General features: G+C 38.3%; 3 protein-coding genes across 5 annotated transcripts; all 3 read right to left on the bottom strand.

Moving 5' to 3' along the window:
* Positions 1-207: 207 nt before the first annotated feature.
* LOC117565188 (uncharacterized) lies at positions 208-4,426 on the bottom strand. Of its 3 annotated transcripts, none has more exons than XM_034244191.2 (4): positions 1,373-1,670; positions 1,088-1,314; positions 858-1,034; positions 208-799 (listed from the first exon to the last, which is right to left on the bottom strand). In XM_034244191.2, exons 1-4 carry the CDS (start codon positions 1,574-1,576, stop codon positions 547-549), a joined length of 861 nt encoding a protein of 286 aa, XP_034100082.1. In that variant the 5' UTR covers positions 1,577-1,670; the 3' UTR covers positions 208-546. The 3 variants fall into 3 exon arrangements, with proteins under 3 accessions (XP_034100082.1, XP_051858529.1, XP_034100081.1); XM_052002569.1 differs by lacking the exons at positions 858-1,034; positions 1,088-1,314; positions 1,373-1,670 and adding exons at positions 3,691-3,867; positions 3,938-4,164; positions 4,223-4,426 and having other exon boundaries at positions 211-799; XM_034244190.2 differs by lacking the exons at positions 208-799; positions 858-1,034; positions 1,088-1,314; positions 1,373-1,670 and adding exons at positions 3,298-3,625; positions 3,691-3,867; positions 3,938-4,164; positions 4,223-4,426.
* A 148-nt stretch (positions 4,427-4,574) lies between these two features.
* On the bottom strand, positions 4,575-6,004 carry LOC117565187 (uncharacterized). Its single transcript, XM_052002568.1, has 3 exons — positions 5,388-6,004; positions 4,918-5,324; positions 4,575-4,849 (listed from the first exon to the last, which is right to left on the bottom strand). Exons 1-3 carry the CDS (start codon positions 5,592-5,594, stop codon positions 4,585-4,587), a joined length of 879 nt encoding a protein of 292 aa, XP_051858528.1. The 5' UTR covers positions 5,595-6,004; the 3' UTR covers positions 4,575-4,584.
* A 292-nt stretch (positions 6,005-6,296) lies between these two features.
* On the bottom strand, positions 6,297-27,444 carry LOC117564091 (MDS1 and EVI1 complex locus protein EVI1-A). Its single transcript, XM_034242728.2, has 2 exons — positions 27,333-27,444; positions 6,297-8,631 (listed from the first exon to the last, which is right to left on the bottom strand). Exon 2 carries the CDS (start codon positions 8,420-8,422, stop codon positions 6,641-6,643), a length of 1,782 nt encoding a protein of 593 aa, XP_034098619.1. The 5' UTR covers positions 8,423-8,631; positions 27,333-27,444; the 3' UTR covers positions 6,297-6,640.
* Positions 27,445-27,992: the final 548 nt, after the last annotated feature.

Genomic DNA, 27,992 nt, shown 5'->3' with positions numbered 1-27,992 from the left:
GATCCTTGCGTGTCCTGTGTCAAACCAAAGTTATTGATTAGCTTTATCATCCTACCAAACGACATTCCAATCGTCCTTGTGGTTCTCGAGATATCCTGAAATGTTCAACATTTCACCTTTTCACTTGAACCGCGGACCAAAAAATTACAAGTGTTGTTTCTTAGATGACCCCATACTTTTTTAATGGCAATCGATAGCTAATCAACATAGGAGTTTATTGCGCATAGTGTCCTTGAAATCAGTCAGGATATACGGAAGTTATATCCTTTTTTCATTTCAAATAATATAGCAACTTGTTTAAAATGGCAGTGCATACTTTTAGGAGGCACATATTAAACTATTCGACAAAAATAGTTTAGTATATAATGAGATTTATTGCATACTTTTAGGAGGCCAATTTTAAACAGAAGATGCAAATTAGTTTGGTTCTTATTGGAAATATGAAGGTGACAAATATGGAAATGCATACTTTTAGGATGACATAATAGTAATAATCATAAATATTGACTTTTTGACAGAACATCTTGTTTTTGAGCAGGAACAACATTACTGGCCATTTGGCCACGTAAATTTGCCATTTTCAGGTGCAGTGAAACGCCAATAGCATTGATCACTCACACGGAATCCCAATTTATTGAATATGCTAATAGAGATAATATTCTCTGGATGTATCTCAGCGCCAACATCGTCACCCAAAGCACCGATCTCTCGAGATAAAGCCGCAACGACGATAGTACCAAATCCACGCCTTTTGTACGCGTTATCAACTTGCAAGCCGCCTAACAAACCATCCATTGTTCTTAGCCAAAATATATATCCATTAATTAGTTTATATTGCATTTAATCTGAGTACTTACCTGACGCACCAGGCAACCAGCTTGTTAGATTGCATATCGTATAATCCCATGCTGGGGCATAGACGAATCTGCCGTTGAAAAAAGTACAAGGTACCAGTATCACTGTAGGTCCACATTTTGTCTATTAACTGGGCATCTGCTTCAACCAAAGGCCTCAGCTGGAATCCTTCTGGGCAGCTATAGAGTTTACACAATAAATATGAAATATTAATTATGATTAAAAAACCTACTCTACCCTCAGTTGCATGGCTTCTTGTGCTGGTAGAGTGTATAGATTGGCGTCATATTCTAAGGTGATCGTCAATTGCTTGGCTTCTACAACCTTCAAGATGGTGGCTAGGTATCGTGCTGCAAATGTGGTGCATTGAAAGCCCCGTGACCAGTCCAGTAGGTGCAAAGCGTGCTCCAACAAGTCAAACGTGTCGCCCAGACAGCCGACAAAGAGTTGGTAGCGATCCTAATAAAAATTGTTTATTTTTTGAATATCCGTAAATAAATAAACACTAAAAACCTACCACAAGTAAAAAGAGTCCAAGCTCGTGGGCATGTGAATCTGCCAAAGTGTAGGCATTGAGATGCTTCAGTCCTGGTTCAGTCTTGATAAACTTAATGACGGTGCTAAGAACATAATATTCCTTAAAATATTTGGGCCACTCTCGTCTATAGAGTGCCTGTAGTTCTGGCAGATCGTGGATGCTAATCGGTTGAAGCTGCGCCATTTGTAGACTTGTTCAAGACACTCCCTACCACAATTTAATCAACTTGTGCAATTTGTCTGAGCTTATATAGCGACGCCTTGCAATGATAATAGTGCAATCTCCATAGTGGATTTTGGAATATTTTGTATTTACATTAGAGTGAGAGAGTGCTCAGAGATTAGATGGCCAATTAATAGGGCTTTCCTTCTTGGGCAAGCACATGCTCCAGCAGTAGTGCTCTCCCTCTACGAGTGTAAAGCCCAGTCTATCAGTCTATTCAGTCTATCTAGCTCATTGGCAATCCGTCTGGCGATGGCTGCTGCCACGACAAGGCCAAGTTCTAAGTACTAAGTAATAAGTTTATGGTATAAAAATAATTCTAAATTAATATCAATATGAACATATAACTTGGCATTGAAATAATATTAATAGAAAAATAGTCTTTAGGTAGGTTTCAGGGCCAATAATCGATTAATTCAGATTTCCGTGCACTATTAATCTTTACTCTAAGAAGTCGTCGTTCCCACCTCATTCACAGTGTAGGGTACACATTATAGAAAGTCAGAGAGAGCATGAGAAAGCTCTCACAGTGCACTCTCGATAGCCAACGTGCTTTGAAGTGTTTTGAAGAGAGGTTGATATTAATCTATTCATCTTATCATGCTATTGTTTATTGTGCCTATATGGACGTAGCAACGACTATTTAATTTTTGGAAATAGTAAAAGAAATCCGACATGTTTCTGCCATTTGAAGAAAGTGAAGTTACAACGTTTTTTTTTTTGGAAACAGAAAATCGCTAAAAACTTGTGCATGTCCTGTCTGATCCTTGTCACTTCTAAGCCAAATAATAAGTGGTGGTGAGAGATAACATCCTGCCATGGACTATTTTGTTTTAGGCAAATCAAAAGAGTTGATCCCAGCGATCCTAGAAATATACTTCCTTTGAAAATGTCAGCGGATATAATCAAGATATAGCTAGTTAAAAAAAAAATCATTAGTTTTAAGGCCATAACTCGGCCAAATCCGGAAGGACCTAGCAAGGACCTACTTTTTTGTGATCAGGATAACTATTACTATCGATTGGCATTCAAGGAATTCACGGACATTGTCAAAAATTTTGGTCGAAATTTTTTCAAGGGGTAGGTATACAAAAAATGGCAAAAAAATCTAAAATCATCCGTATCTCGAACATTTCAAGGACGATCGTAATGTCCTTTGGCACAAGGATAGCTTTTAACAATATAAAATGAGTGACATACTAACAAGGACGAATGTCCTGCAAACAGCCAAGTTACAAGGACTTTTTTGTTTTCAGAAAATAGCGTATTTCTCGGCCGCATCCTGTCTTATCCTTGCGAGTCCTGTGTCAAATTGAAGTTATTGATTCGCTCTATCATCCTACCAAAGGACATTCCAATCGTCCTTGTGGTTCTCGAGATATCCTGAAATTTTCAATATTTCACCTTTTCACTTGAGCCGTGGACCAAAAAATTTCAAGTGTTGGTTTCTTAGATGACCCCATACTTTTTTGATGCCAATCGATAGCTAATCAGCTTAGGAGTTTATTGCGCATAGAGTCCTTGAAATCCGTCAGGATATACGGAAGTTATCTCCTTTTTTCTTTTCAACAATATAGCAACTTGTTTAAAATGCCAGTGCATACTTTTAGGAGGCACATATTAAAGTATTGGACAAAAATAGGTGCCTATCTGCTGAGTACTTAAAGAGATTTATTGCATACTTTTAGGATGACAATAGTAATGATAATAGGTATTGACTTTTAGTCAGGACATCTTGCTTTTTATCACAAACAACATTACTGTCCAAGAGGCCACGTAAATTTGCCATTTTCAGGTGCAGTGTAACGCCAATAGCATTGATCACTCACACGGAATCCTAATTTATTGAATATGCTACTGGAGGGTATATTTTCCGGATGTACCTCAGCGCCAACATCCTCACCCAAAGCACCGATCTCTCGAGATAAAGCCGCAACGACGATAGTACCAAATCCACGCCTTTTGTACGCGTTATCAACTTGCAAGGCGGCCAACAAACCGTCCATTGTTCTAAGCCAAAATATTTATTTATTAATTAGTTTAGTTTCAGATTAAATGCAAATCTGAGTGCTTACCTGACGCACCAGGCAACCAGCTTGTTAGATTGCATATCGTATAATCCCATGCTGGGGCACAGACGAATCTGCCGTTGAATAAAGTACAAAGAACCCGTATCACTGTAGGGCCACATTTTGTCTATTAACTGGGCATCTGCTTCAACTAAGGGCTTCAGTTGGAATCCTTCTGGGCACCTGTTGAATTTACACATTAAATATAAAATAATAAAATAAATAATAATATAAAGATGACTAAAAAACCTACTCCACCCTCAGTTGCATGGCTTCTTGTGCTGGTAGAGTGTATAGATTGGCGTCATATTCAAAGGTGATCTTCAATTGCTTGGCTTCTATAACCTTCGAGATGGTGGCTAGGTATCGTGTTGCAAATGTGGTGCATTGAAAGCCCCGTGACCAGTCCAGTAGGTGCAAAGCGTGCTCCAACAAGTCAAACGTGTCGCCCAGACAGCCGACAAAGAGTTGATAGCGATCCTAATAAAAATTGTTTATTTTTTTAATATCCGTAAATAAATAAACACTAAAAACCTACCACAAGTAAAAAGAGTCCAAGCTCGTGGGCATGTGAATCTGCCAAAGTGTAGGCATTGAGATGCTTCAGTCCTGGTTCAGTCTTGATAAACTTAATGACGGTGCTAAGAACATAATATTCCTTGAAATATTTGGGCCACTCTCGTCTATAGAGTGCCTGTAGTTCTGGCAGATCGTGGATGCTAATCGGCTGAAGCTGCGCCATTAGTAGACTTGTTCAAGACACTCCCTACCACAATTTAATCAACTTGTGCAATTTGTCTGAGTTTATATAGCGGCGACTTGCAATGATAATAGTGCAATCTCCATAGTGGATTTTGGAATATTTTGTATTTACATTAGCTTTCTCTAGTCGCTGTGTGTTTAGAGATTAGATGGCCAATTAATAGGGCTTTCCTTCTCGGGCAAGCACATGCTCCAGCAGTAGTGTTCTCCCTCTACGAGTGTAAAGCCCAGTCTATCAAAAACTTTACAAGCGGCTATATTATTCATATTCACTAAGGCAGTGACATCGTGATTTAGCTCATTGGCAATCCGTCTGGCGATGGCTGCTGCCACAACAAGACCAAGTCCGCGACGCTGGTGAGTCTGAAGGACTTCAAGGGCGCCCAGGAAACCGCTCTGCAGTCTGGCAAACAAAGTAAGAAAATTGATGTTATTAGCTGATAACAAATTAACATATTACAGTTCGTCTACCTTAAGCACCAGGCACATAGTTCTCCCGTCGAGCGCTCATAGAGCCCCACATTCGTATTGTTCTCGATCAGTAGCTGGATAAGCTTCAAGGAACCAGAGTGACGTGCCGACCAGAGATCATTGATAAGCTCAGCATGCTCGAGTCGTACACTATCCAAGTAGTATTCAGGCGGACAGGTGACCTGCAATTCCTTAGCCTGGTTGCAGGACAAGCTGTACATGATCGTGTTCATCTCACGATCCAAACAGAGTTGGCGCTTAGCTACCAGTTGCTTGTAGATGGCATGGTGAGATTCATGAATCGCACTAACTTTATAGGCCTTTGTCCAGTCTAATAGTTGTAGTGCTGTTTGCAATTCCATTGTCTTCTGTCTACTCAGATTGCAAAAGAACAGCTGATAGCGGTGCTACGAATACAAATAGTTTAAGTACTTGATCACTTATCTATTTTAGACATTACGAGTGCTAACCACCAAGATGAAAAGGCCATCCGTACGCCAGTCTCCGTTTAGTGTGTAGAACTTTAGATTCTTTAACGCAGGATCCTTGGCCAACCAGCGTAGATAGTTGTCCAGCCAAAAGTAGCCAACGCAATGTTTAGGCCAATCCTTCAGATACAAAGCTTGCAATTTCATCAGCTCTGCTACGTCAGATATTGTTGTCAGCTGTGTTGCCATGATGATTATATGTATGAATGAATTTTACTTCTTATCAGACAGGCGTCGAAATTCGAATGCCGGTCAGATGACAATACTAAATTTGAGATTGTCGCGCACCCCGGCAGTACACTTATCTTTTATAAACAAAGCCACAAAGTCAGCTGTGTTTAACAGCGCGCTGTTTATAACATAAATGTTACCTGTTTAGTATTCGAAGCTTTTGAACATCAGTCTCACTGCTTGCTTTAATTTGGAGACCGAATTTAAATTCTTTTACTATTTTCGCAACCATAACTATGCCGTACAAGTAGATCGATCACGTGTTGCAGCCAATTAATAGACGCACTTCAATATAAACTATTTATCACTACATTTATACTTTTAAATGAAATGAGCCAATTATTTTCCTAGAAAATAAGCTTTTCTTCTAAATGCCCACACGCGGTGTGACCTTAAGCATAATATATAAAATATACCCCTGGATACACTTCACATAGATTTTTGGTATATTTCCAAAGAGCGACATTTTGAACAACTGGTTATTGGCAATTAATTTGCGTCTTGCGCATTTTTGCGCAAAATGAAGTTGGCTGCGCAACTTTGCGCTCAAATGAAAAAATTTGTATGCTAGATGGCGCTAGCACGAATTTCCCTACTCACACAAAAATAAATGTATTTCCCAGGTGTTTTTTTTTAGTAAATTTCAAAAAACTTGTAACTTTTTATTAAACAGTGGACGCTTGTTGTCGTTTTGTCGCTTTGTATATATACAAAAAATACCAATGCTTAAATTAATACGCACATAAAATGATATACAGTTGCCAATCTTCTGTTTTGTACAATTCGATTTACACATTAACATTTAACATACAAATTACAAATTACAAAATACAAAATATATATTTACAGCTAGACAAAAATATAATATATAAGGTCTGCAAATAGTTTGTGTTGTTGCCGTTGCTCTTTCTCTCTCTCTATCTCTCTTTCTCTCGGTTGTACCATACGAGTATAGGAAATGTTTTTCATTCAGGGTCAGGATTGGGTTTTAAGGTTGTTGTCCATTAGGATTCCTGTTTCGGTGTAGGCGTTTCTCTTCTTGTCGATGGTAGCGTCGCAATGGATTCCTTGGAATCCTTCTCCTCCTGCTCTAGTTCCTCCTCCTCATCTTCCTCGGGTGCCTCCTGCTTCAACTGAATGGACGGCAGCTCATCGCCGCTGTCGTCGCCCGTCTTGCCACGCTCCGCCTGCAGTCGACGCAGCTCCTGTGCCAGCGTCTCCGATGATTCCGATTGCGTGGGCGTGTGCGAGGATGTGGGCGTGTGCGAGGCGGAGCAACTGGACGATGCGGAGCTTCGCGATGTTGCCAATGGCAGTGACTGTTGCTGATGCTGTTGCTGCTGCAGCTGTTGTTGTTGTTGCTGCTGCTGTTGTTGTTGCTGCTGCTGCTGTTGCTGCTGCTGCTGCTGTTGCGTCACCTTGCCCATGAAGGTGCGTATCTCCTCGAAGTAGGACTCCTCGCTGGGATTCTCGCAGAAGCGTCGTATGCAATGCATTCGCTCACTGACGCCACTCAAGGCGCTCAGCGATACCGCATCCGATTCATGCTTCTTCAGATGCCGATCGAGATTCGTCTGCTGGCCAAAGCAGCGTTCACAGATCTCGCACTTGAAGGGTCGCTCCTTGTTGTGGATGTTGCGCACATGACGCTGCAGATTCGAGGAGATGCTAAAGGAACGTTCGCAGTACTTGCACTTGTAAGGTTGCTCCCCGGTGTGCGTGCGCAGATGTCGCGTGAGATTCGCGGAACGCGGAAACACTTTCCCACAAAACTTGCAGGTGTAGCGATCCTTGTTACGTTGCTGTTGCGTTGGCAGCGTCGCCGCTCCCGCTCCCGCTGACTGCGTCTGCGATTGGGATTGTGCTTGTGCTTGTGCCTGCTGACGCTGCTTTGCCTTGCGCGAATGCTGACGGGATTGGAATTCCTGCAGCTGTGGATGCGGCGTGGGCGTGGGCACAACTGTCGCTGGCGTTGGCAGTTCTAATTTAAGATGTTGCTGCTGCTGTGACTGCTGCTCCAGTTGCTCGTTGGGTGGCCAGCTGAGGTCGCTCTTCTTGAGCGGATGCCGAAAGGCAAAGTCTGGAGTTGCGGCGCCAGCTTGTGACGGTGTTGGTGGCGCAAACACGTTGCGATATTGCAGTGGCAACGTCTTTGTCATCGCCTCGAGCAGCGTCGAGTGCACGCCGGGCACAACGGCTGGCGTTGGTGGCGCTGGCGGCGTTGCCACGCCCTCTCGCAGTGCCCGCAGCATCTTGCGGCTCATATCGAAGCCAAGATCCGCCAGCGAGGCGGCAATGTGATTATTGTTCATCTCCTTCTCCTTGCGTTGGGCGGCCAACTCGTTGGCAAACATGATGAGATTGCTATTCTCATCCTCCAGCGGCTGTGGCGACTGTCGCTCCATCTCCATCTCCAGCTCCATCTCCATCTCCACCTCCAACTTGCCAGGCTGACGTCGCTTGTGCGCCAATCGCAGATCCAATGGCTGATCGTAGCTGCTGCGTCGCTTCGCCTTGTTGCCATGATGTTGCTGCTGCTGTTGATGATGATGTTGCTGCTGCTGGTGTTGCTGATGATGTGGATGCTGATGATGATGATGATGATGCTGGTGTCGCGCTGTTGTCGTCGTCATGCTGCTGGTGGCTGTGGCCGCCGTCGTTGAGGCGGACAGATCATAAGGTACATGTGATATATACGATGTGGGTATTAATCCTAAGGCAGGGTAAACACAGCCCTGTTTTGGGCTAGGAAGCATCTTTCTTGGTGAGTGGTCTTTCTCTCTCATAACTGTTAGCTGCACTGCTTTCTCCTCTCAGTTGCTCAGTTGCGGTTGCTATCGTTGCTCTGGTTGCTTTTGTTGCTATGGTTGCTGCTGCTCAATTGTTGTCTTCTTATTAATGATACTTCTTTTTCGCTGTGCTCTTTAATGCTAGACTTTGTTTCTATTGCAGTTGCCTTGGCGTTTTCAAATTGTTGTACGCAGGAGTTACATACCTAAAAAAGGGATAAAGAAAAAACCTATTAGTGAAATTAAAGTACAGTTTTAAAATACTTCACTTAGTAATAATAGCTAAACATTTATTATAATATGTACCAATACATAATGTTAAAGAAAACAATCTAAATATCCCAATTTCATTTGTCAGTTTATCTGAAAACTAATATTTTAAAAAGACAATTTTAACAAATATTAAAATTTGTGTTAGTTTTATTTTCATTCAATTTCAAATTTCAAAATTTACATATTAATGGCTTACAAATATTTCTACAAACAACTTTCAAAATTGAGATAAAGTGAACTACAAGCTTTTAAAAATATTCATCAATTCTTAAAAATGACATAAAAATCGCATAAGAAATGCAATGGATATTTTATTAGTCAATTACCAAGCTTAAATTCCCTCTCTCTGTTGAATTCCCTTACTATCAAGTATACATCCCGTTGGCCAATCGAATATCAACAATCCGCCGCGTAAACACTCTGAGTACAACATACAGGGTGACTGACAGTTGAACAATTCGTTGTTGGGAACAACCTCCCTGACAAAAAGTGATCTAAATTCTGTCTCATTGTGATGTCGATCTATAGTTTCAGGTGCGTCACAACTTCATTCTCACAGCTGTGCTAGTTCTTATTTGTTGTATTCGTTTGTCAATTGGCTTCGCTTCATTTGTTATGTTGTTTGTGTTCTTGTTCTTGTTCTTGTACTTGCTATTATTGCCTTTGATGGCTGCATAGCTCAGAGGGTAATTCCCATCGACGTCATGTATTGCCTTTTGGCAAACTAAGAAGAGTGAGAGCCGAAATTTTGAATTGTTTAGAACAGCAACTGGCGGCTGGCTGGCAAAAGTGAAATAAAAACTTAATTGCCTTGCTTAAATAGAACTTTTAACTTATTTTGGTTTTGGTTTTCAGTTATTTAGTGTGCGGTGTTGTTATTGTTTCTTTTTTTTGGCGCAATGCCAAAAGCCTCGACGAGCGAGCGTTAGAAAAGTTTAAACAATTGTTCTATTGTATTGTGTGCTTTAGGACGGAAAAGCCGAAGACGACAACGAGAATAATGTTAACGGTATCTGGAGTGACGATTATGTAAGACAAACAGACAAAAAACGACTCTGACAAACATCTAAGTACACACAAATACAACAGTGGAGGGGGTAGGGAGGGGGCGGTGCCCTCATGGAGGTCGTCACTTAGAGGTGCGTGCAAGGCAATTGCGTAGGTTGTCAGCTGCCACACAGTTTGCCAGTTGCCAGTTGCCAGTTGCCAGTTGTCGGTTGCCAGTTGTCTGTTGTCAGTTGACTTTGTGCGCTGCTTTGGCTGCTTTTTGGCCTCTTGGCAGATGGCACGCAAGTCATGTGAACGAAGCCAACAGCAATGACAACAACAAGCACAACTAACAAAGCCACTAACAGTCAGCAGATTCAGCTAACAACTGCCAACTTGCAACTGCAACAAGTGGGCGATCTATGATGCTGCTGTTGCTGCGGCAGTTGCAACTCGAGTTGCTGTTACTGCTATCTAGAACAGAATTTTCCGTGGGTTTGCTGCAGCATTTAGCGACTGTTGCATACAACAAATTGCCTTTTGTTACTCTTGTTGTTGTTGCTGGCCTAAAAGTTAATTAGCCGCATTTGCTGCTTTGATTTACTGCTTTCAGCCAAGTGTATGACTTGAATTATTTCCACCAAAAAAAAAAAACGAAAACGAAAATAATAGAAATATTTGGAGCTTGAGAACTTTTGCGTTGGCTGTTGTTGCCTTCTCTGATGATGACATAAGCGTTTCAAGATCGTATCAGTTTCGATATTAATGAGATACTAGCAGCTGCTAAACTACACAAAAAACAACAACTAAGCATTGCAATTGCAATTCAATCGCGATCGTTTTACTCTGACTAATCGATACGATTATTGGGATGATCTTGAGTGCAAATAGTTTAAAGTCTGTGTGTGCATCTTGCATGCAATTCACTTGTTTTACAATCGATTTGTTTCTACTGTTCAACTCGCTGTGCACATTTTTAATTAAGTTATTTCCACCGCTAGGGCATAGATTATTTTCAGACTGGGATTTATCTACGCTAATTGCGCTGGCAATTTCTCCCTCAAATAGACTTGATTACTAGGAAAAAGTTTAAGTGATTTTTTTTATTAGGAATACTGAGAGTAAAAAATCGAAAAGGCGAGATGAGCATTTATAGTATTATAGTGAAATATTTTCATTCTATAAAACACTTTACAAATGTTATAAAGAGTAAAGCTGCACAACTTTCTATGATGCCTAAAAAAGTGAGAAAGTTAAATTCTAATGCTAACTTTTAAAAGAGAAAAAGGAAAAGCTATATAGAGAAAAACGAAATTTATAAAACAAATTATTATATTTTTAAGAACTTGTGAAGTTCTGAAAAGTTCACAAATATATATTTATATTTAATTTTAATTTTTAATTTTAAGATTTATTTCAATTTTTGGGTTATTTCATAAAATCATATTTTATTTATTTTGCATTTGAAAGTTGTCTACGTAAATGCTCTTTTTATACCCGTTATCTATAAGGTAACTGTGGTACAATATTGATATACCAAACATAGCTTTCGGTATATTTTAATATTTTGTGTGGTATATTTTTGGTATATTTATAGAATACGGTTTTAATGAATATGGTTCTTCTTATTTATTCTTTTAAAATATTTAGCACTTCAATTTGCACCTAATGATTGTCAGAGAACTTTATTAGCAATTTTAAGCCATCTGCTGATTGCTTAATAAACTTCAATAGATCCGCTCATCTCTGCAATAAAATGCAGACGGTTTAATGACATGCCTTTTAAGAGTCCAGCTAAGTTAGCTGGCAAAAAAAAGGCATCAATGCAGATCTGTTGCTAATTTTGCCCCCCTCACAAAATTTCACAAGCGTGGTGTGGAAAAGTGTACAGAAAATGCAGTTGCGAATCCATGTGTTTATAATTTGTGGCTAACGGTGCAAAAGTGGTTGACAATTATGGCCAACACTGGCCACTGCATCATCATTAAAAAAAAACGGATGCCTAAAGAAGAAGATGATGGAGGCAAGAGCAAAAATGAAAATGAAAAAAAAGAAGAAAAAAAAAAACAAAACCAATTAAAGAGTAACAAAGTTTAAGCGGACCGACAGCGACGACAACGAGAGCAATGAAGCAAACAGTTCAAAAAACGGACAGTGAAGGTACAACAACAACAGCAAGAGTAGAAAAAACAACAACAACAAGAGCAACAACAACAACGTCGCATGTTGCAAAGAAAAGTGAAATCAAAGTTGTAAAACCGCGAAAAACGCAGTCAGGCAGACAAACAGACAACGAGACACATAACAGCAACAACCACAGCAACAGCAACAGCAACTCAAGCGCTCCAGATTGGAAAATGTCCAGTGGAAGATGTCGACAGCAAATGCCGCAAATGTTGCTATCTTAGGAGCTGCAAAGATGGAGTCGAGAGAGGAGGCTGAGGCTGAGGCTGCTGCTAAGCCTGCATAATCAGCCAGAGCCAAAGAGCAGCCTCCAACGAACAAAAGCTGTTGACAATACTTGGCTTGAGATTAACTTGGTCATGGCTCAAAATGGATCACACCGCCGAGCCCATCATCAAAGCCGGCTAAAGTTGCCCCCAGCTAAACAACAACGTCATTAGTTTACCCTCTAATAAAGCCATGACAATGGGGTATGCTCATCGTTTGCCTCTTTTTGGTAATCAATTACAAACGCTTTGCAGAGCATCTGCTAGTCGAGCATTGCTTGAGTTGGGGAAGAGCACTCTTACTTGTTATTAGCCACTGCAGCTGCATAATTATAACGCCAACAGCATAATCATCGTCATCATCATCATCATCATCATCGTTGTCATCCGCATAATCAGCGAGTGGCTTCAACTTCAGCTACAGCTTCAGCTTCGGTTACGGTTACGGTTACGGTTGTGGTCCGAGTGTCGCACGAGGAGCATAATCAACCGCAACCAGCAACTAGCAACCAACAACTAGCAACCAGCAACCAGCTCTGACTAACTGTTAAGATAAAGCGCAAATCGAGTGACGACGACATCTAAACTAAAGCAAACGTTCGCACAATGAAAAACGAGAGTACAATTCCAAAGCGCAGCCGCCGCATCGCATCGCATCGCGCATTGAAATGGAAAATTAAACCTTGTTACATCAGTGGCAAAGCAAAATGCAACAACAACAACAACAACAGCAACAATTGACAAGCGAAATGCGGCGACAAAGTTTGTTGGCAGGATCAACACACACACACACAAATACACACACACACACACACACACTCCACACACGCATCTCAAACTCAACACGCAGACGGCGCTCATTCACTCTCTCAACTCTAACGAGGCAACCTGATACCAAAAAAATACGATAAAACAACAACAAATGAACACGCAAAGACGCACACTCAAAGACACACACTCAAACACACACACTCAAACACTCATTCACACTCATTCACATTGATTTAAGCTCGCTTGAAGTCAAGCGCAAAGTTGAGGCAGGTAATGAAAATAGTCGTAAGTAGAATTTCAAATGTTCACACACAAAATCATTCATACGTAATTTGCGACAATTAGAAAAAACAATTCGGCAAAGAACTGGAAAATAATTACCTAATAACTAAATTAAGAAAACCATCAACAAACTAATAATATAATAACAAAAACTTAACTTTTTCGAACTTCGATTCTTATTCTAGTTTGCAAAAGCATAAAATAATAGCAATTTAAATTTTATTGAGACCGGAATCTTACTTCCGATTATTACTAAAAGTCAAGGTTTATAGGCAATAACATAAATATAGTTTTTTTAAAACAAATTCAAACAATCAGACAAGTGTTTTATACCATAGTCAAATGAACACATACTTATGTTACATTTTCTGACTATTTTAATAGTTTTTAAGTGCTTGCTTAAAGTGAAATCTGAGAAGTAATCACAATGTTATTAGCTTTGATTGCTCATGCTCATTTTTAAATGTTGACAGTTGATGTGTTTAGGTGATGTAAGCTCTAGAAATTCGATACCTAAGCCACATTTATTACCTCATTTGACTAAGAACCATTTAAAAATGACATGAACAAATTAGTAATCGAAAACAGCAATCATATTCAGATATTTTTTTTAGATCACTTTCTGTTAATTGTTGGCTGTAAATAAGAAATTTTTGTTATGCACATTGCTTATAACTTTGTGATTAAAACAAATAAATTGATTTAACAAATTTGTTTTGGTCAAACGATAAAAATGCCTTTTTTTGCGAGTCATAATTAATTTGAGCAAGTTTCACCTTTAGGTGTGCCTACTCAACTGTGAATGATCACAAAAATATGGTTGCAGATTAAAAGTTGTTGAAAAAAGCAGCGGCAGTAAATGCAACACATCAACAGCAGCAGCGACGACACCGACAACAGCAACTGCAACTGCAATAGAGTACAATGTTGCTAGTTGGATGCGTTTGGCTGTTGCTCTTGGTGATGATGATGATGATGATGCTGTTGATGATGCTGCGGCGCAATCTGTACCACTTTTTCCTCCGCTGGACACAACAAGTGTAGCAGCAGCAGCAGCAGTCGAAGCAGCAATGTGCAATTGCAACAAGACAACGACAACAACAACTGTTGTTGCTGTTGCTGTTGCAGTTACAGTTGCAACACACTCTGAATGCAAGCAAACACATCTCCAAATCACGTCTTTGCAGCGTTGTCGTCTGCGTTACATATCTCGTTGTCTAGATTGGCTGCCCGACTGCCTGCCTAGCTGCCTAGTTGCCTAGCTGCCTGACAACGTATCTACGTATCTTTTGCCATAGCAATAGCTAAAGCTATAGCTACAACTGCAGCGCATGGCGATGGCCTGGACGGTCGTCAGTGAAATAAAAAGTGAGAGTGACATCGGAAATTGTTTCAATTTTCCCAAAAACGAAACCAACACAAGTTGCCGCATTTGTGTGGCAGCCAGCCTCCTTCGGTCGCCGTTTGCAATTTTCAGTTTCAGTTTCAGTTTCAGTTGAAGCTGAAGTCTCAGCATCAGTTTAACTCTTCGCGTTCGGTCTTCGGTCGTTGGTCGCTAAATGAATGAATGTCGAAAACTGTATCGGCAACAATTTTTCTACAGACTCCTCAGCTGCGGCAAGTGCTTTCCCAAGTGTTGCAAGTATTGCTGTATTTGCTATAGCTGTTGCTGTTGCCGTTGCTGTTGCTGCATCCTGTTGTTTGTTATAGTTTTCGACGTTTTATTTCTTACTTTAGGCTTTTATATAACTAGCACACATGCAGACGACCAGTCCAGGCAACAACACAACAGCCACAGGCTGTTGCAAGTTACCTGCTTGGCAAATGCTTAAATAATTGAAATTTTTCACCACATTTCAAAGGTGCAAAATTGGTTTAGTTTAGTTCGCTGCCCACAGGTTCTCTCTTTCTCTTTCTCTCTCTGTCTCTCTCTCTCTCTCTTTCTAGTATTTGTTAAGCAATGCTTGTGGCGCATTTTTCTATGCAGCCGCTATTTAAAGCACTCATTTGTTAATGACAATCCGGCCAAAGACTCGAGTGCATTTTTGGCCACAACTGATGCACATGCAATTTATTGGGCTACAAGAGTCTGCCAGAGTTTGCAACTCCAGCAGCAGCTGCACTTTTTTTTGACAGCCTTCCTAATGCCAAAACTATAACATATACGATCCGTCTGGTCTGGTCTGGTCTGGCCAACTTTAACTGGACTTGTGGGCGGTTTAGCTGCCAGTCATCCATTTGGAGTCAGCCATTTGGCCAACTACAACTAACCAAACCATTTGAGCCAAGCAACTAAAGCAGCCTAAAACTCAAACTCAAAACTCCAACTCGAACTCGTATACTCGATTTATAGTCGACTTTATGTGCTATTACATCTCCATTATATTTATTATACGCCATCACGATGCTTGTAAATGCTTTGAGTCTAACAAGGCTTTTAATAAAATAAATTAGCTGCTCTATATACCACAAAATATATATTCAAAACTATATATTCGCATTTCCCCCCAAGGTTATTTGCCTTAATTAAACTCGAGTCCAATACGAAGCCAATAAATGTTTTGCAAGTTTTACAATTTCGACTAGACATTTAATGGATTTCTTTTAGAGACAGTGCAAGTAATTCTTATGTGGTGCATTAAAGAGCTAAATAATCGAATTAAATATATTCATAACGTCAAGCAAATTGTTATTAAGCCTATTATAAGAGAGCATAATCACAAGTTTTGTTTTAAACATTGTGGAATAGAGATTATATACATATAAGGAAGAACATTATACTAATATATATATTTTGTATATTTTGTACTTTATGGTGTATTTTGAAACTATTACAATATCAATATACCATATATATCGATATATTTGTGTTTTTGGTATATTTGTAGAATATGGTTTTATTGAAAATTGCTAGCTGGTGTCTCATATATATCATTTATAAGAAATATAAAACATATTTTTCTTCCTTCCTTATGAAAAACTTTGAGTGCTTTTATCAAAAGTTAAAATAATCATAATTTTTAAGAAATAAAAAATATGTAAAAAACATTTTTAGTAGGTTCATATTCGAATAATACCAATATACCACAAAAATGCTAAAAATATACCAAAATATACCGATATACTATATTCGGTATATTGATATATTGATCGATTCTACATTTAAAATATACCAGATTGTCAACCAAAGAATTTAAGACCCGACTGTAGTCGTCGTTTTTAGTCATACAAAAGTAAATAACTTCAACAATTTTTTCTGATGGCAACCCAATTAAAATGTTAAGTCAATATTAATAGGTAGTGCACAATCAATAAGATATAGATATGTTTATATCTTGTGGTTCTGCATCAATTTTATTTACCTATTTTTATATTTCTATTTTATTTGTGTACCCAACTGATCAACAATAAATACAAGTGTTTAACTCACATAATATTACGTATACGCACACCAAACGTACTGCTGTCAGTTAAGCGAAAGGATTTTCTTTTCATTTGGACTTTTCTTTTCTGAAGAAGCAAAGAATTGTTGCGCTCAGTTTCAAATGACAGATCATTTATTTAACTGGACACGCGAATAAATGGCATGAGGATCCGTGTGGCACCCACTTGTGGCTGGTGAATGTATTCGAAGCGAAATTTGAAAGTATTTACGAGTCCACTCGTCAAGAGCAACATCAGTAACAACAGTAACAACAACAACAGCAGCGAACTTAACCTGAACTTTATTCATATAGTTAATTGAGCAAACACTTTAAAAGTGCCCCAAAAATAATTGTGAATTTCACGACTTCATCCAAGCAGCAGCCGCAAGTCGGCAAAAAAGCTGCTCCATTTGATTGCCTAAACGTTTCAACAGCTCAGCATTTTTGATGCAATTAATTAAATTTTTATTTCTTCATTGAGCCTCGTGTGTGTGTGTGTGTGTGTTTATGTGTGTGTGGAAGCAGCTCATTTGATTTCGATTTATTACCACACAATTTAGGTGAGCTCGGAGTTCAGCTTTGAGGCGAGTGATACAATTATTTCAATAGCCAACTCACTTGTCGGGGAGCCAGTTAAGCTTGTTCTAGCTGAAAGCGATAGCCCGACAGCCTCCCCTTCTTTCCTTCCCCCCACAGCTCCCTCATCTATGCCTTGCTGGCCAGTTTTGTCGCCAGCTTTAATAACGAAATAGAAGCAGAGCGCACAAAAAAAAAGCAGCAGCAGAAAAGAAAAAAAAAAACAGCGAAATAAATAAAATTGAAAAGAAACCGTATCAACATTCACATCATAAGTAAACCAGTTTGCACCTGAGAGAGGAAGAAGAAAGTTGTCTTGGCCATTTTGGTGGTACACTCGGCAAAACTTTATAACTGCATCGGGTGCATACCTCTCTGCCTACATATGAATCTGAATCCCCCCTAAAAACTCAACCTGCACCTATGTATCTAACTAGCTGGCTGCGGGCGTCGAACAATGGCCAAAAAGCTAACTGTAACATGCCAGGCTTTTCCAAGGCTTTTCTTTTTATCTTATGTGTTCATTTTTGTTGTTTTTTGTGTGCTGCTCTCTGTGGTCATAAGCATAAAATATTGCGCACATCCCGAGCGACAAAAAAAAAACGACAATCGTATGATACAAACAACAACAGCAACAACAACAAACGTCGCATGTCCGAGTGCCTGCCTCTCGCTGCAGGCCTAATTATATTGCAGCACGGGGGCAGGCAATTGTGACCCCCTCATCCGTCATCCCCTTCACTCCCCAGCCTGCCATGGCTGCTACATACTCCCCCAACAACATCAACCTATCATTGCCTGACACATGCTGCAGCAACAAGCGCAACTAGGCAGCATTCAACAGGCAGCAGGCAACAGGCAGCAGGCAACAAGCAACTTGCAACAGTAGTAGACACTCTGCTACCGTTCGGGCCACGTGCGCTGCCAACGTCAGCCAATGGACAATGGAAGCGCGACAATAACAAACTTGCTGCAGTGACAGACGCAATGATACCCTGTTCAAGTTGAACATTATTATTATTTAAAAGGTTAGTTATAATTAAAATTAATGCTAACACTATTGGTAAAGCAATGACAGCAAAGGCATTCAGCTTAAGGTTGAACATTACAATCAATTGAAATGCAGAAAATGCTTGATAAATTCAGGCAAATAAAATTAGTATAATTTTTGGATATTATCAGAATCTACATAACTGGCATTTAATAAATACAAACTTATTTAGATTCAACTATGACAATTCAATATTGTTGGTAAGAATCAATGTACGAAAAAAACTAAAGAGATTCTTAATTTCTGCTCAAGTTAATAATCAATTGTAATACAGTAAATGATTGCTAAATTGTGGATTGTTTAGTCAAAGAAACTTACTATAATTTTTGAATTTCAAAAGAATTACCTAAAATGTAACATTAAAATATATATATATATTAAATTTAACCATCCATGAGCAATCTTCTATACCTATCTAACGTAGTTGTTAAGAACCAATAGACAAAAAAAATTATTTAAGATTCTAAGGCTTCTAGAAATCGGCGGTTATTTTGAAGCAACAAGATTCCAAAATGGAGATATTTATAGAAACTTACAAAGAAAGTAAAAGGGTAATGATTTTTATGAAAACTTTTGCTGCAAACAGGAAATCTCAATTAAACCACACTCACAAGAAATTACAATTGGGATGAGTTTTCTAATTTAAAGTAGAAATACAAGTGTGCCCCATGTTATGAATAAGGTTCTTTAAAGCATACATTCATATAGGGTAAAAAAGTAAAATAAAAACCATTGATCTTTATAGAAATTTATAACATAAATATAAAATATTCCTTATAATTAATAAAGATCGGAAAACATCTTTTAGAAAAATACATAGAAAATAAAAATACAATATTTGTGTAATAATAAATGACGACCTATAAAGAATATATAATATTCATAAAGGCTCGCAAGGAAAAGAAAAACGTATGATTTTTATAGAAACTTATTTCTTATAATTAATAAGGTTTGAAAAAGGAAATATTTCTATAAACTTCCAAAAATAATTATACATGATTTTTAAAAAAAATTTAAATTGAAGTTTCAAAAAGAATATATTATGTTAAAAGAATGTAATATCTTTTAACCTATAGGCATTCAATGGAATTCAAAATATTCAAATTATGAAATTTTGCATTAATGAGTACAAGGGGAATCTAAATGGTATTTCTAATTGTATCAATACGAATATACCCCCGCTGGAAGAGTACTTTCAACATTACAACGTATACTAAAGATGGCAAACAATCAATGAGCGAATTCCATTTGTAGCTGCCGCTTGGCATAAAGTGAAAGTGCTCCAGTTGCTGCATCCGCGGATGTTGTTGCCAGCAGAAATGGCCAAGTGCTTTGACTCCTCCTCACAGTGGTTGTTACCCCAAAGCACCCATGCAGCGATCAGTGATCAACTCTATTATGGTATATATATATAGTATATACAGTGGCAGCCCATCCCGATCCCATTCGATCCGATGCGATGCGATTCGAAGGCAGCGCTGCGCACTTGCTGACAAGTTGTTAGTGTCGCACCCTCTTGGCTCTTGAATGCCAAGCGAGGCAACTGCCACGCCCCGCGCCCGCCCGCCTTTCTCACGTTTGGACGAGGCTGAAACTGAGTCTGACTCTGAGGCTGAGGCTGTTGCCATGTTTATGTGCACATTGCAGAATAATTGGCCCCGACTGGGAGCTCAATTAGCGCTGCCTGGGCAATTACATTTGACGGCTTTGCACACATGTTTTCAGTTTTCTGTTTTCAGTTTTACTGTTTTGCTGTTTGATGTATTTACTGTTTGCCTGCCAGTGTTGGTAAATTGCCCAAAAGCATTAGCCACATTCGTCGCATTTGCCATAAATGGCTTTTCCTTCCGGTCACCCCATGTAAAATTGTCAGCACCTCGCCACGATCGCTTAATCCTCAATCCGCAATCCGCTTTGTCGATTCTCTTTTACTCTTCAATTGATTGGGACATTTTAATTGCATACATTCGGGCATCACCTCCAAAGGCTATAGCTACAGTGTATTACTCATTTTCGTATACGATCTTGTTCATTTTGCCATCATAATTAACTTTGTTTTCACAGTTATTCTTTTATTAGTTTTGCTGTGAGGCACAGTGAAATGTTCACTACAAATATTTTATGTTTAGAGTTTCCAGAGGTAAAGTTAAAGTAATAAATGTTTAAGATGTAAAGGGGTACATAATATAATTTAGTAATATTTCTTTTAGTTTTTTCACCCTTGAGTAAATAAACCGCTTTACTGAAAGCACCCTTGAATCCTTGTATAATCTAATATTTATTTTTAACAATAAATATTTTTATTGAATTAATTTACATTGTTAAATTATTTTTGCATTTCCCATTTATTTCCTACTTCAAGCTTAGAGTTCCATCTATTACAATGCTTGTCACTTGAATAGGACTCCCTGAAAGCTATCTTTATAACTTCTCATATTTATTCTTGATTAGCGTCAACAGCCGAGATGACCTAGCCATGTCTGTCTGTCTGTCTGTCTGTCTGTCTGTCTGTCTGTCCGTCTGTCCGTATGAGACGCTGGATCTCAGAGACTATAAGAGATAGAGCAATACATTTTTTTCGACAGCATTTGTTATGTTTGCACGCAGATCAAGTTTTATTTCAAATTTTGTTACACCCACTTTCGCCTCCGCAAATCAACAAAAATCGAATAGCAAGCGCAATTTTGAAGATGAGACTCTCATATATTATAGTATATTTTTGGTTTATTCTAAGAATAATATCGCAATATTTTGCTTTTATTCAAAATGGGTAGCGGGTAGATTTCTTACTTGTTTTTAATTAAGAACTTTAGAATTAAGTAAGTAACTTTTGAAATATCTTTAAAGTCAATAAGCAATTGATTATTTTAGCTAGCCATCTCCGCTGATATAATATTTTACTCGTGTTTGCCATTCAATAAATATTCTTGAACTTCCGTTCTTTCATTTCATTCTCAATTCTAGTTACAAATTGCCTCTTTTAACATATATATCGACAAAGAGTAACCTAGTTAACCATTTCTCAGCTTGGCTTGCATAACTCCGACGCTGAAGTTCCATATTTTACAGCTAGTCGTGGTTAACGACTGGCCAAATGAGCCAGTGTCATGTGAAGCTACCATTTTGGCCGCACACACAACCCACATAATACCCATACCCATATCCATATAATGTGGGCAAATTCTTCAAAATTGCCCACAAACTAGCCCACTTAGGGAGTCCGACAAAGAGACGAGACAAAGGCAAAGGCAAAGGCATAAATTGCCAGCTACTCCAAGTATCTCTCTCTCTCTGTCTCTATCTCACGCTCTTTGTCTCTCTGGCAATGGTCATATATCATGCGGCAAAGCAGGCAGCAGGCAGCAGACAATATGCCATGCTAAATGCGATACAATTAGAGGAGAGACCCCACATTATGGTATCAAAAATGCGAAAAAATCTACACACACATGGATGGATGATGGGGGAGGTGGTGGGAGAGAAGCGTGTTGGAAGTTCAGATTCAATGCGATGATTACATATTACTTGACTTGACTTGTTGTTGTTGACTGGCTTTGTTGTTGCCTGCAGAGTTTTATGGTCCAAGGTTAAATGCTTTGACTTGAAAATGGGAAGCGGCAAAAAAAAAACGAGTAACTTTTGCGACTTTTGTTGTCGCTTGAATATTTCGTCCATTGTGAGGCGCAAAGCTTGCGGCACAACTTCATTTGATTTGCAGTGAATATTAAAGCAATTTGTGGGATTATTTCCTATTGTAATCAACTCTCGGACTCGTATGCGACTATGTCTATGTCTGTTTACTCATCAGTGCTATTGCTGTTGCTGTGACGGAGTTGTTGTCTTTCGGCCAACTCATTTTCAAGTACAAATCTCAAGCAACAACGACCAACGACAACGATGACGTCTCGTCTCGTCTCGTCTCTTTACTTACGGTCTTCGTCTCTCTATTTTATTTTGTTATTTCTGTCGCCCTTTGGAAAAATGACGTTTATTTATTTATGTGTAGTTAGCGTGAAAATTGCTCCAGTTTTTTTTTTTTTTTTTTGATCTCCTCTAGACTCTGATTTTTTTTCAAAGCCGATCGATGATGAGGCGTATTTATTATTCAATCTGGGGGACATAGAACATTTTTTTCATTTTATTTCATTTTTTTTTTGCCTAGACCGGCTTTAGTTGTTGTTATTGTGTTGCTTTTTACACCTTTTTAATTGTGTGCACACACTCACACACACGCACACACACACACACATAATTAATTAAAGCTCTCTCATTGCATTCAAGGTTATCAAAGGCCTGAGGCGCTCTTTTTGTATTGTTGTTGAGAGATGTTGCTGTTGTTGCTATTGTTGTTGTTGTTGTTGTCGCTGTTTAGTTGGTTAATTTACAGCTTAAAATTAGTGTAGTTTACTTTCAAAACACTTTACTTTTGCTTTCAAAATACGCGTACGTTGGCTTCATTGTTATTCTTTTTTTTATTGTTATTGTTGCTCTTGTTGCTGTTGCTGTTGTTGCTATAAATGGGTGGGGCAATCATTAGGTCCAGTTTTTTTTTTAAGTAGATTCGCTCTTTTAACTTTAATTGTTAATTGATGATGGTTCAAATAGAAAACGCGACTGCAGAATCTCAGCAATTTGCTAATGATTGTGTTAAACGCATAAACAAAAAACAAGAAAAAAATACAACAAAAAGAGGAAATAATTATGGCAATAACGATGCTCGTAATGAGGTGTGTCAGCTCGTCTTGAATTTAGATTGGATGAGTATGCAAATTGTTGTTTATTATAGACTGCAGTCAAAGTGCTGCGAATCGTTTGCAGAATATATCAGAGAAATCCACAGAAATTGCATTAAAAATAGTTCGAAATGAATATCAATTAAAAGTCCATTCTTTCGAAATCATCTGCTTATATCATCGGATAGTTAAGCATTTAAAAAATCATAAATTACTTGGCAGACAACTCAGCTTGTTAGCTTAATTACTTAATTCATAATTAACAAAATAATTGAGTAGAAAAACTTATTAAATGGAATTTGATTCGCATTATCTGCGTAACATCCGCATTAGCTGCAAAATTTGATGAAGCATTCAACTCGGTCTGAATTCGTTTAGATCAAATGATAAAAAGAAGCTCCCTCAGTGTCTTAGATATAATTAACTGCAAATTAAAGAACATACTTGATACTTGAGTATCTCAAATTTTTAAATGATAAAAAGATTGTCGGCAATAATTAAAAGAAGATCTCTAACAATTTATAAAATAAATGTATATGTGAAGCAGTCAAAAAGAAATAACAATTAATCTCAGCGGTTGAAAATGTGTCGTATGTATTTCATCTGAATAGATGAAGTATTGCTTTTGGATTAGAATAAAGTGCATTTGCAATCGGGATTGCTGACAGCATTTATTTGCATTGCATTTTTGCTGTGTTTTCCCAACGCTCCTGTATGAATAAATAATAATAACGACAAATGCATTCTCCGTAGAGACAATCAATCAATCGCAAGAGAGCAAGAGAGGAAGTTGTAGTTGTTGCATTGTGTTTAATGGAGGATGCTCATCATTATCGATCGACAACACTCTCTATTTATCTAAATAGAACGTCGTAACATTTACGTAGAGAGAAGATTGCTAGCAAAGTATCTGCGTTGTGTATCTGTCGCTCCAATTAAAATACAACTCATCTCCTGTGCTGCATTGCAAATGATCTTACATAAGGCCAAAGCGGGGGCACCTACAAACGTATATACATATATATATCGTATTCGATCGATCGGGATAGCTCTATATTGCAAAGCGAATGCTTTTCATTTAATCGATTTGCGTATTTCGAGCAGCGGTAATTGCAGGCAACTCAGCAAACTCGGGCAACTTTCATTACGAGGCCATTTCGTCTACGTCTAGAGTTCCTCTCTGGCCACTCCCCAACAGCAACAGTTGCAGCTTCAATCTCTCAGCTGAATGTGGATTAAGTGTATGCCAAGGCATTAAGGCATTCGCTGTAGTTGTTGTTGTTATTATTTTTGTTGCTGCTGCCGCTGTCTGTTGATTTTGCAGTTGCGCTGCGTAGCCTAAAGTGATTTGTTTTTTAGATTTTCAAAGTGATTGCGGTTATCGAGAGAGTCGCAGTCGCCGTTGAAGTCATCGTCATTGCTCTGCTTACAACATCAAACAAAAACAACAACGACATCGACAACTACAACAATAATAATAATACAATGAAGTTGAAATTGAAATCGAGAGAAGCGCGAAGAGAAGAAGAAGAAGAAAAAAATCAGCGCACATTCCAGCACACAAAATGTGTAACGCAATCAAATCCATCGCTTCCGGTTTAAAGGCGCAATTAACTGCCTTGGATTACGTACAGCAACAGCAGCAACAACAGCAACAGCAGCAACAGTGGGCACATCTTAACATCATCTCAATGCCTCTCACCTTGCAGCAGCCGTTTCCCCTCTGCTTCTTTCCTCTCCCTCTCTTGTGGACCACTTCGCACTCAAAAGCCTTTTTAGACTGCCGCCACAACTGAATCTATCTATCTCCCTCTCTCTCTCTCTGTCTATCTCTCTCTATACCACTATATGACAGTCATCAATTCGCAGATTATCTACAACATTTCACTTACTTTTCCAAGACTTCAAACTCTTCGTAATTGGCATTTTGGATGTTGTAAACAAATTTTGTTCGATAGTTAACATGATGAAATGTCATAATTTCGATGCGTGTGATTTTTCCCAAAAGCAAGAAAAAAAAACAACGGTTAGAAAGTTGCTCGATTTTCACAAAGCACAGAGCCATTTAATAAATCACCTTAAAACTTTTGAATGTTTCACGGCAAATGTGCAAAAGCCTTAAACTGCGCAATTTAAAAGGATTTCTTTCTTCGCATTTTTGCGCATTGTAATAAAGTTTGAAGCTTAGTTGTAAAATTGAGAATCGCAGAGAGAGGCGGGATACTTTATAGGTTACAGATTTCACTTGCAAAAGGATTTCAATATTATTTATGATCAAAATGGAAAATATCAAAAAAAGAGAACAATAATTATAAGACTTTAATTGATGGAAAATACATGAATCAATAATTGATATGATCACTTTTATTTTTTCTACATTCTATATTATATTTTATAGCTAATTTGTATTCTTGTATTTCCAATTGTTCTATATGAAAGGAAGACAATCAGCTGTGAATTGAAAGTATCTTCCAGCGGAGGAAGCGCACATTCTAAAATGTATTAAACTGTTTATATGCAGCTAATTAATTTCTTAATGATGCTTTAGCATCCCAGCTTCTACCATGTCGATCCATTCATTTAGCGGAACCTGTCTGGGTGAGCCACTCACTCACTCGTTCATTCACTCACTCACTCACTCACTAACCTCCAAGATCATAAAATTAATGATCTGTTTTTATTTTGGCGCTTCTTCTACGCCCATCTGCCACTTGAGATTGCCACTGCCACCGCATGACCAAGACCAAGACAAATCAAGACAATTCCGAGACAACCATCAACTTCTATTTAAAATTAAATTAACCTGCTTAATTTGCCCCCACCCCTTTACCATCCCATCACACCCCACCCCACCTCTTGTTTCCCTACTTCCAACCCATTCCATTCGAAGAGACGCGCCCAAAACATTCACTCGACACAAATGAAAATCGAAAGGCGCTACTAATCGCTTCAATGCCTACAAAAGTGAGTAAATCTACAGCCGAGTAAATCTAAAGCAGCTCACAGTTGTATCTGCATCTGCTGGATACATATGCTTATTGTATCTAAGCTGTGGCACGTTCGAAAATTTCGTGCATTTAACGCATAAATGAACTCTTTGGTTACGGCTCGTTTTTTTTTCATTTTTCTGCCTTCTTTCGGATTGAATTCGAATTGGAAGGCAAAGCTGATGTTGTTGCCACTGCCACAGCCAACTGCCACTGCCCATTGTCGACCCTTTCACCCTTCACCGTGAAGGCTGCTGTGATGGCCAGCTGGCTGCCAAATTTAGCAAATTCGATTTGATTTTGATCGCTCAATTAGCGTAAAAGTAACATGTCAAACCTATTAATCACTTTCGAAAATAAAACAAAAATCCGTCAAATCAATGGGCCATAAAAAACAAAAAAACATTGTGAGGAAAAACGAAAGAAAAAATACATTTCAGAAGCGCGGCTTAACAATTCAAGAAAAGGTAATAACAAAGGTAATAAACATATTTTAAAATGCTGCGCTTTTTAAATACTCTACAAACTTTAAAGTGGGCAATATAAGTGATTGATCAAGGCATTTATAAAAGTTTAAAAGAATTATGAATTTATACTTTAATATGTTTAACCATTTGAAATGTGAAGGATATAATATCTTTAACTGTTTGAAATGTGAAATATATTAATTGCAAATTAAATACTTAATTTCTCGAATCTCTTAATATTCTTATTAATTACTTCTCTCTCAACTTGGCCATATTTATTTATAGTCACAAGTACCTGCAGTTGTCTAATGTTTTGCCCTTTATTAAAGTGGGTAAAGGGTTCGAAGAGGAATTGGCAAACAAAACAAAAACAAAACCATAAAAAAAAATGTTTGCTCGTGCCGTTGGCAAAAAGTGCGTGAATTTAGGCGTAACCCAAAAAATTATATAATTTATTATTTCTTTTGATTGGCAAAAATTAAAAAGTAACTTTAGCATTAGATGTATATTTGTGTTTGTAATTGTATCTCCATCGCCGTTCGTTCGTTCAACAACTCAATTCGAGCGCTGTGTTTTTTCTTCTATTTTTTTATTTTTTGCAACGAAAACGCTGCGTCATTACTCGAACTTCAATTTCATTCATTCATCAATTACAATACACAAAAGTCGAACGAATGAACGAACGCGCGATGAAGCCTTGAATCTTGAATCTTGCAGATACATTTTGTCTATCTACATATGTAACTGTATCTGCGAGTGAATATGTATGTGTCTGTGTGTGTGTGATGTGGTATAAAATGCTTGTGGATGACATTAAGTTTAATATTTGTCGAGATCCTGTGATTGCGCTTATTAAATGTGAGCTTAAGTACGCGTATCTTTGAGATACTTTGCTAGCTACTTACATGCTTGTTGCTGTTGTTTGTGCTCGTTGCTTCGGCATCAATTTGTTAGCCTCTTCTAGTTTAATTGTAAAACGTTGTCTTGTTGCCGCTGCTGTAGTCGATGTTGCTGTTGTGTCTGTTGCTGCTGTTGCTGCTGCTATAAAATCCGCACGGATATCCGTTGGCCGGCAGGAAGAAATCAACATTTGAACACCGTTGGCTATTGCAGCGTTTTACGGATGTTGATAACTTGCATTGGCATTGGCTAAAGCTGAGCGCAGTTGATCTTGTTAATGTTGTTGTTGTTGTGGTTGTTGCTGTTGTTCCCGATGTTGTTGTTGCTGTTGTCATTCTGCCACAACAAGTTGCCAAGCCGACGGCGCGTGTGAAATTTTCTTTTGCAACTATTTTTTTGTGTGTGTTATTTTTTTTAAGGATTATTTTGCAACGGTTTTTCAATTTCGATTTGGTTTTCAATTGAGATTGATGAATAGAGAGCTTAGATAATTGAACACGACGAATCAGTATCAACTTTTTTTTTAATTAATGTAATAACGGTAGATCGATTTTAAACGTATAGCACAGTGTAATGCATTTCGATAAGATTATAATACAAAATGATATAATTTAATTTGATTATTTTCGTTTTCTTTCGTTTTTACGATTATATTTAAGTGTGTT

This window comes from Drosophila albomicans, chromosome 2L (genome assembly GCF_009650485.2).
Source record: "Drosophila albomicans strain 15112-1751.03 chromosome 2L, ASM965048v2, whole genome shotgun sequence".
Lineage (NCBI taxonomy): Eukaryota > Metazoa > Arthropoda > Insecta > Diptera > Drosophilidae > Drosophila > Drosophila albomicans.
This window is presented reverse-complemented; position numbering and strand designations above follow the sequence as displayed.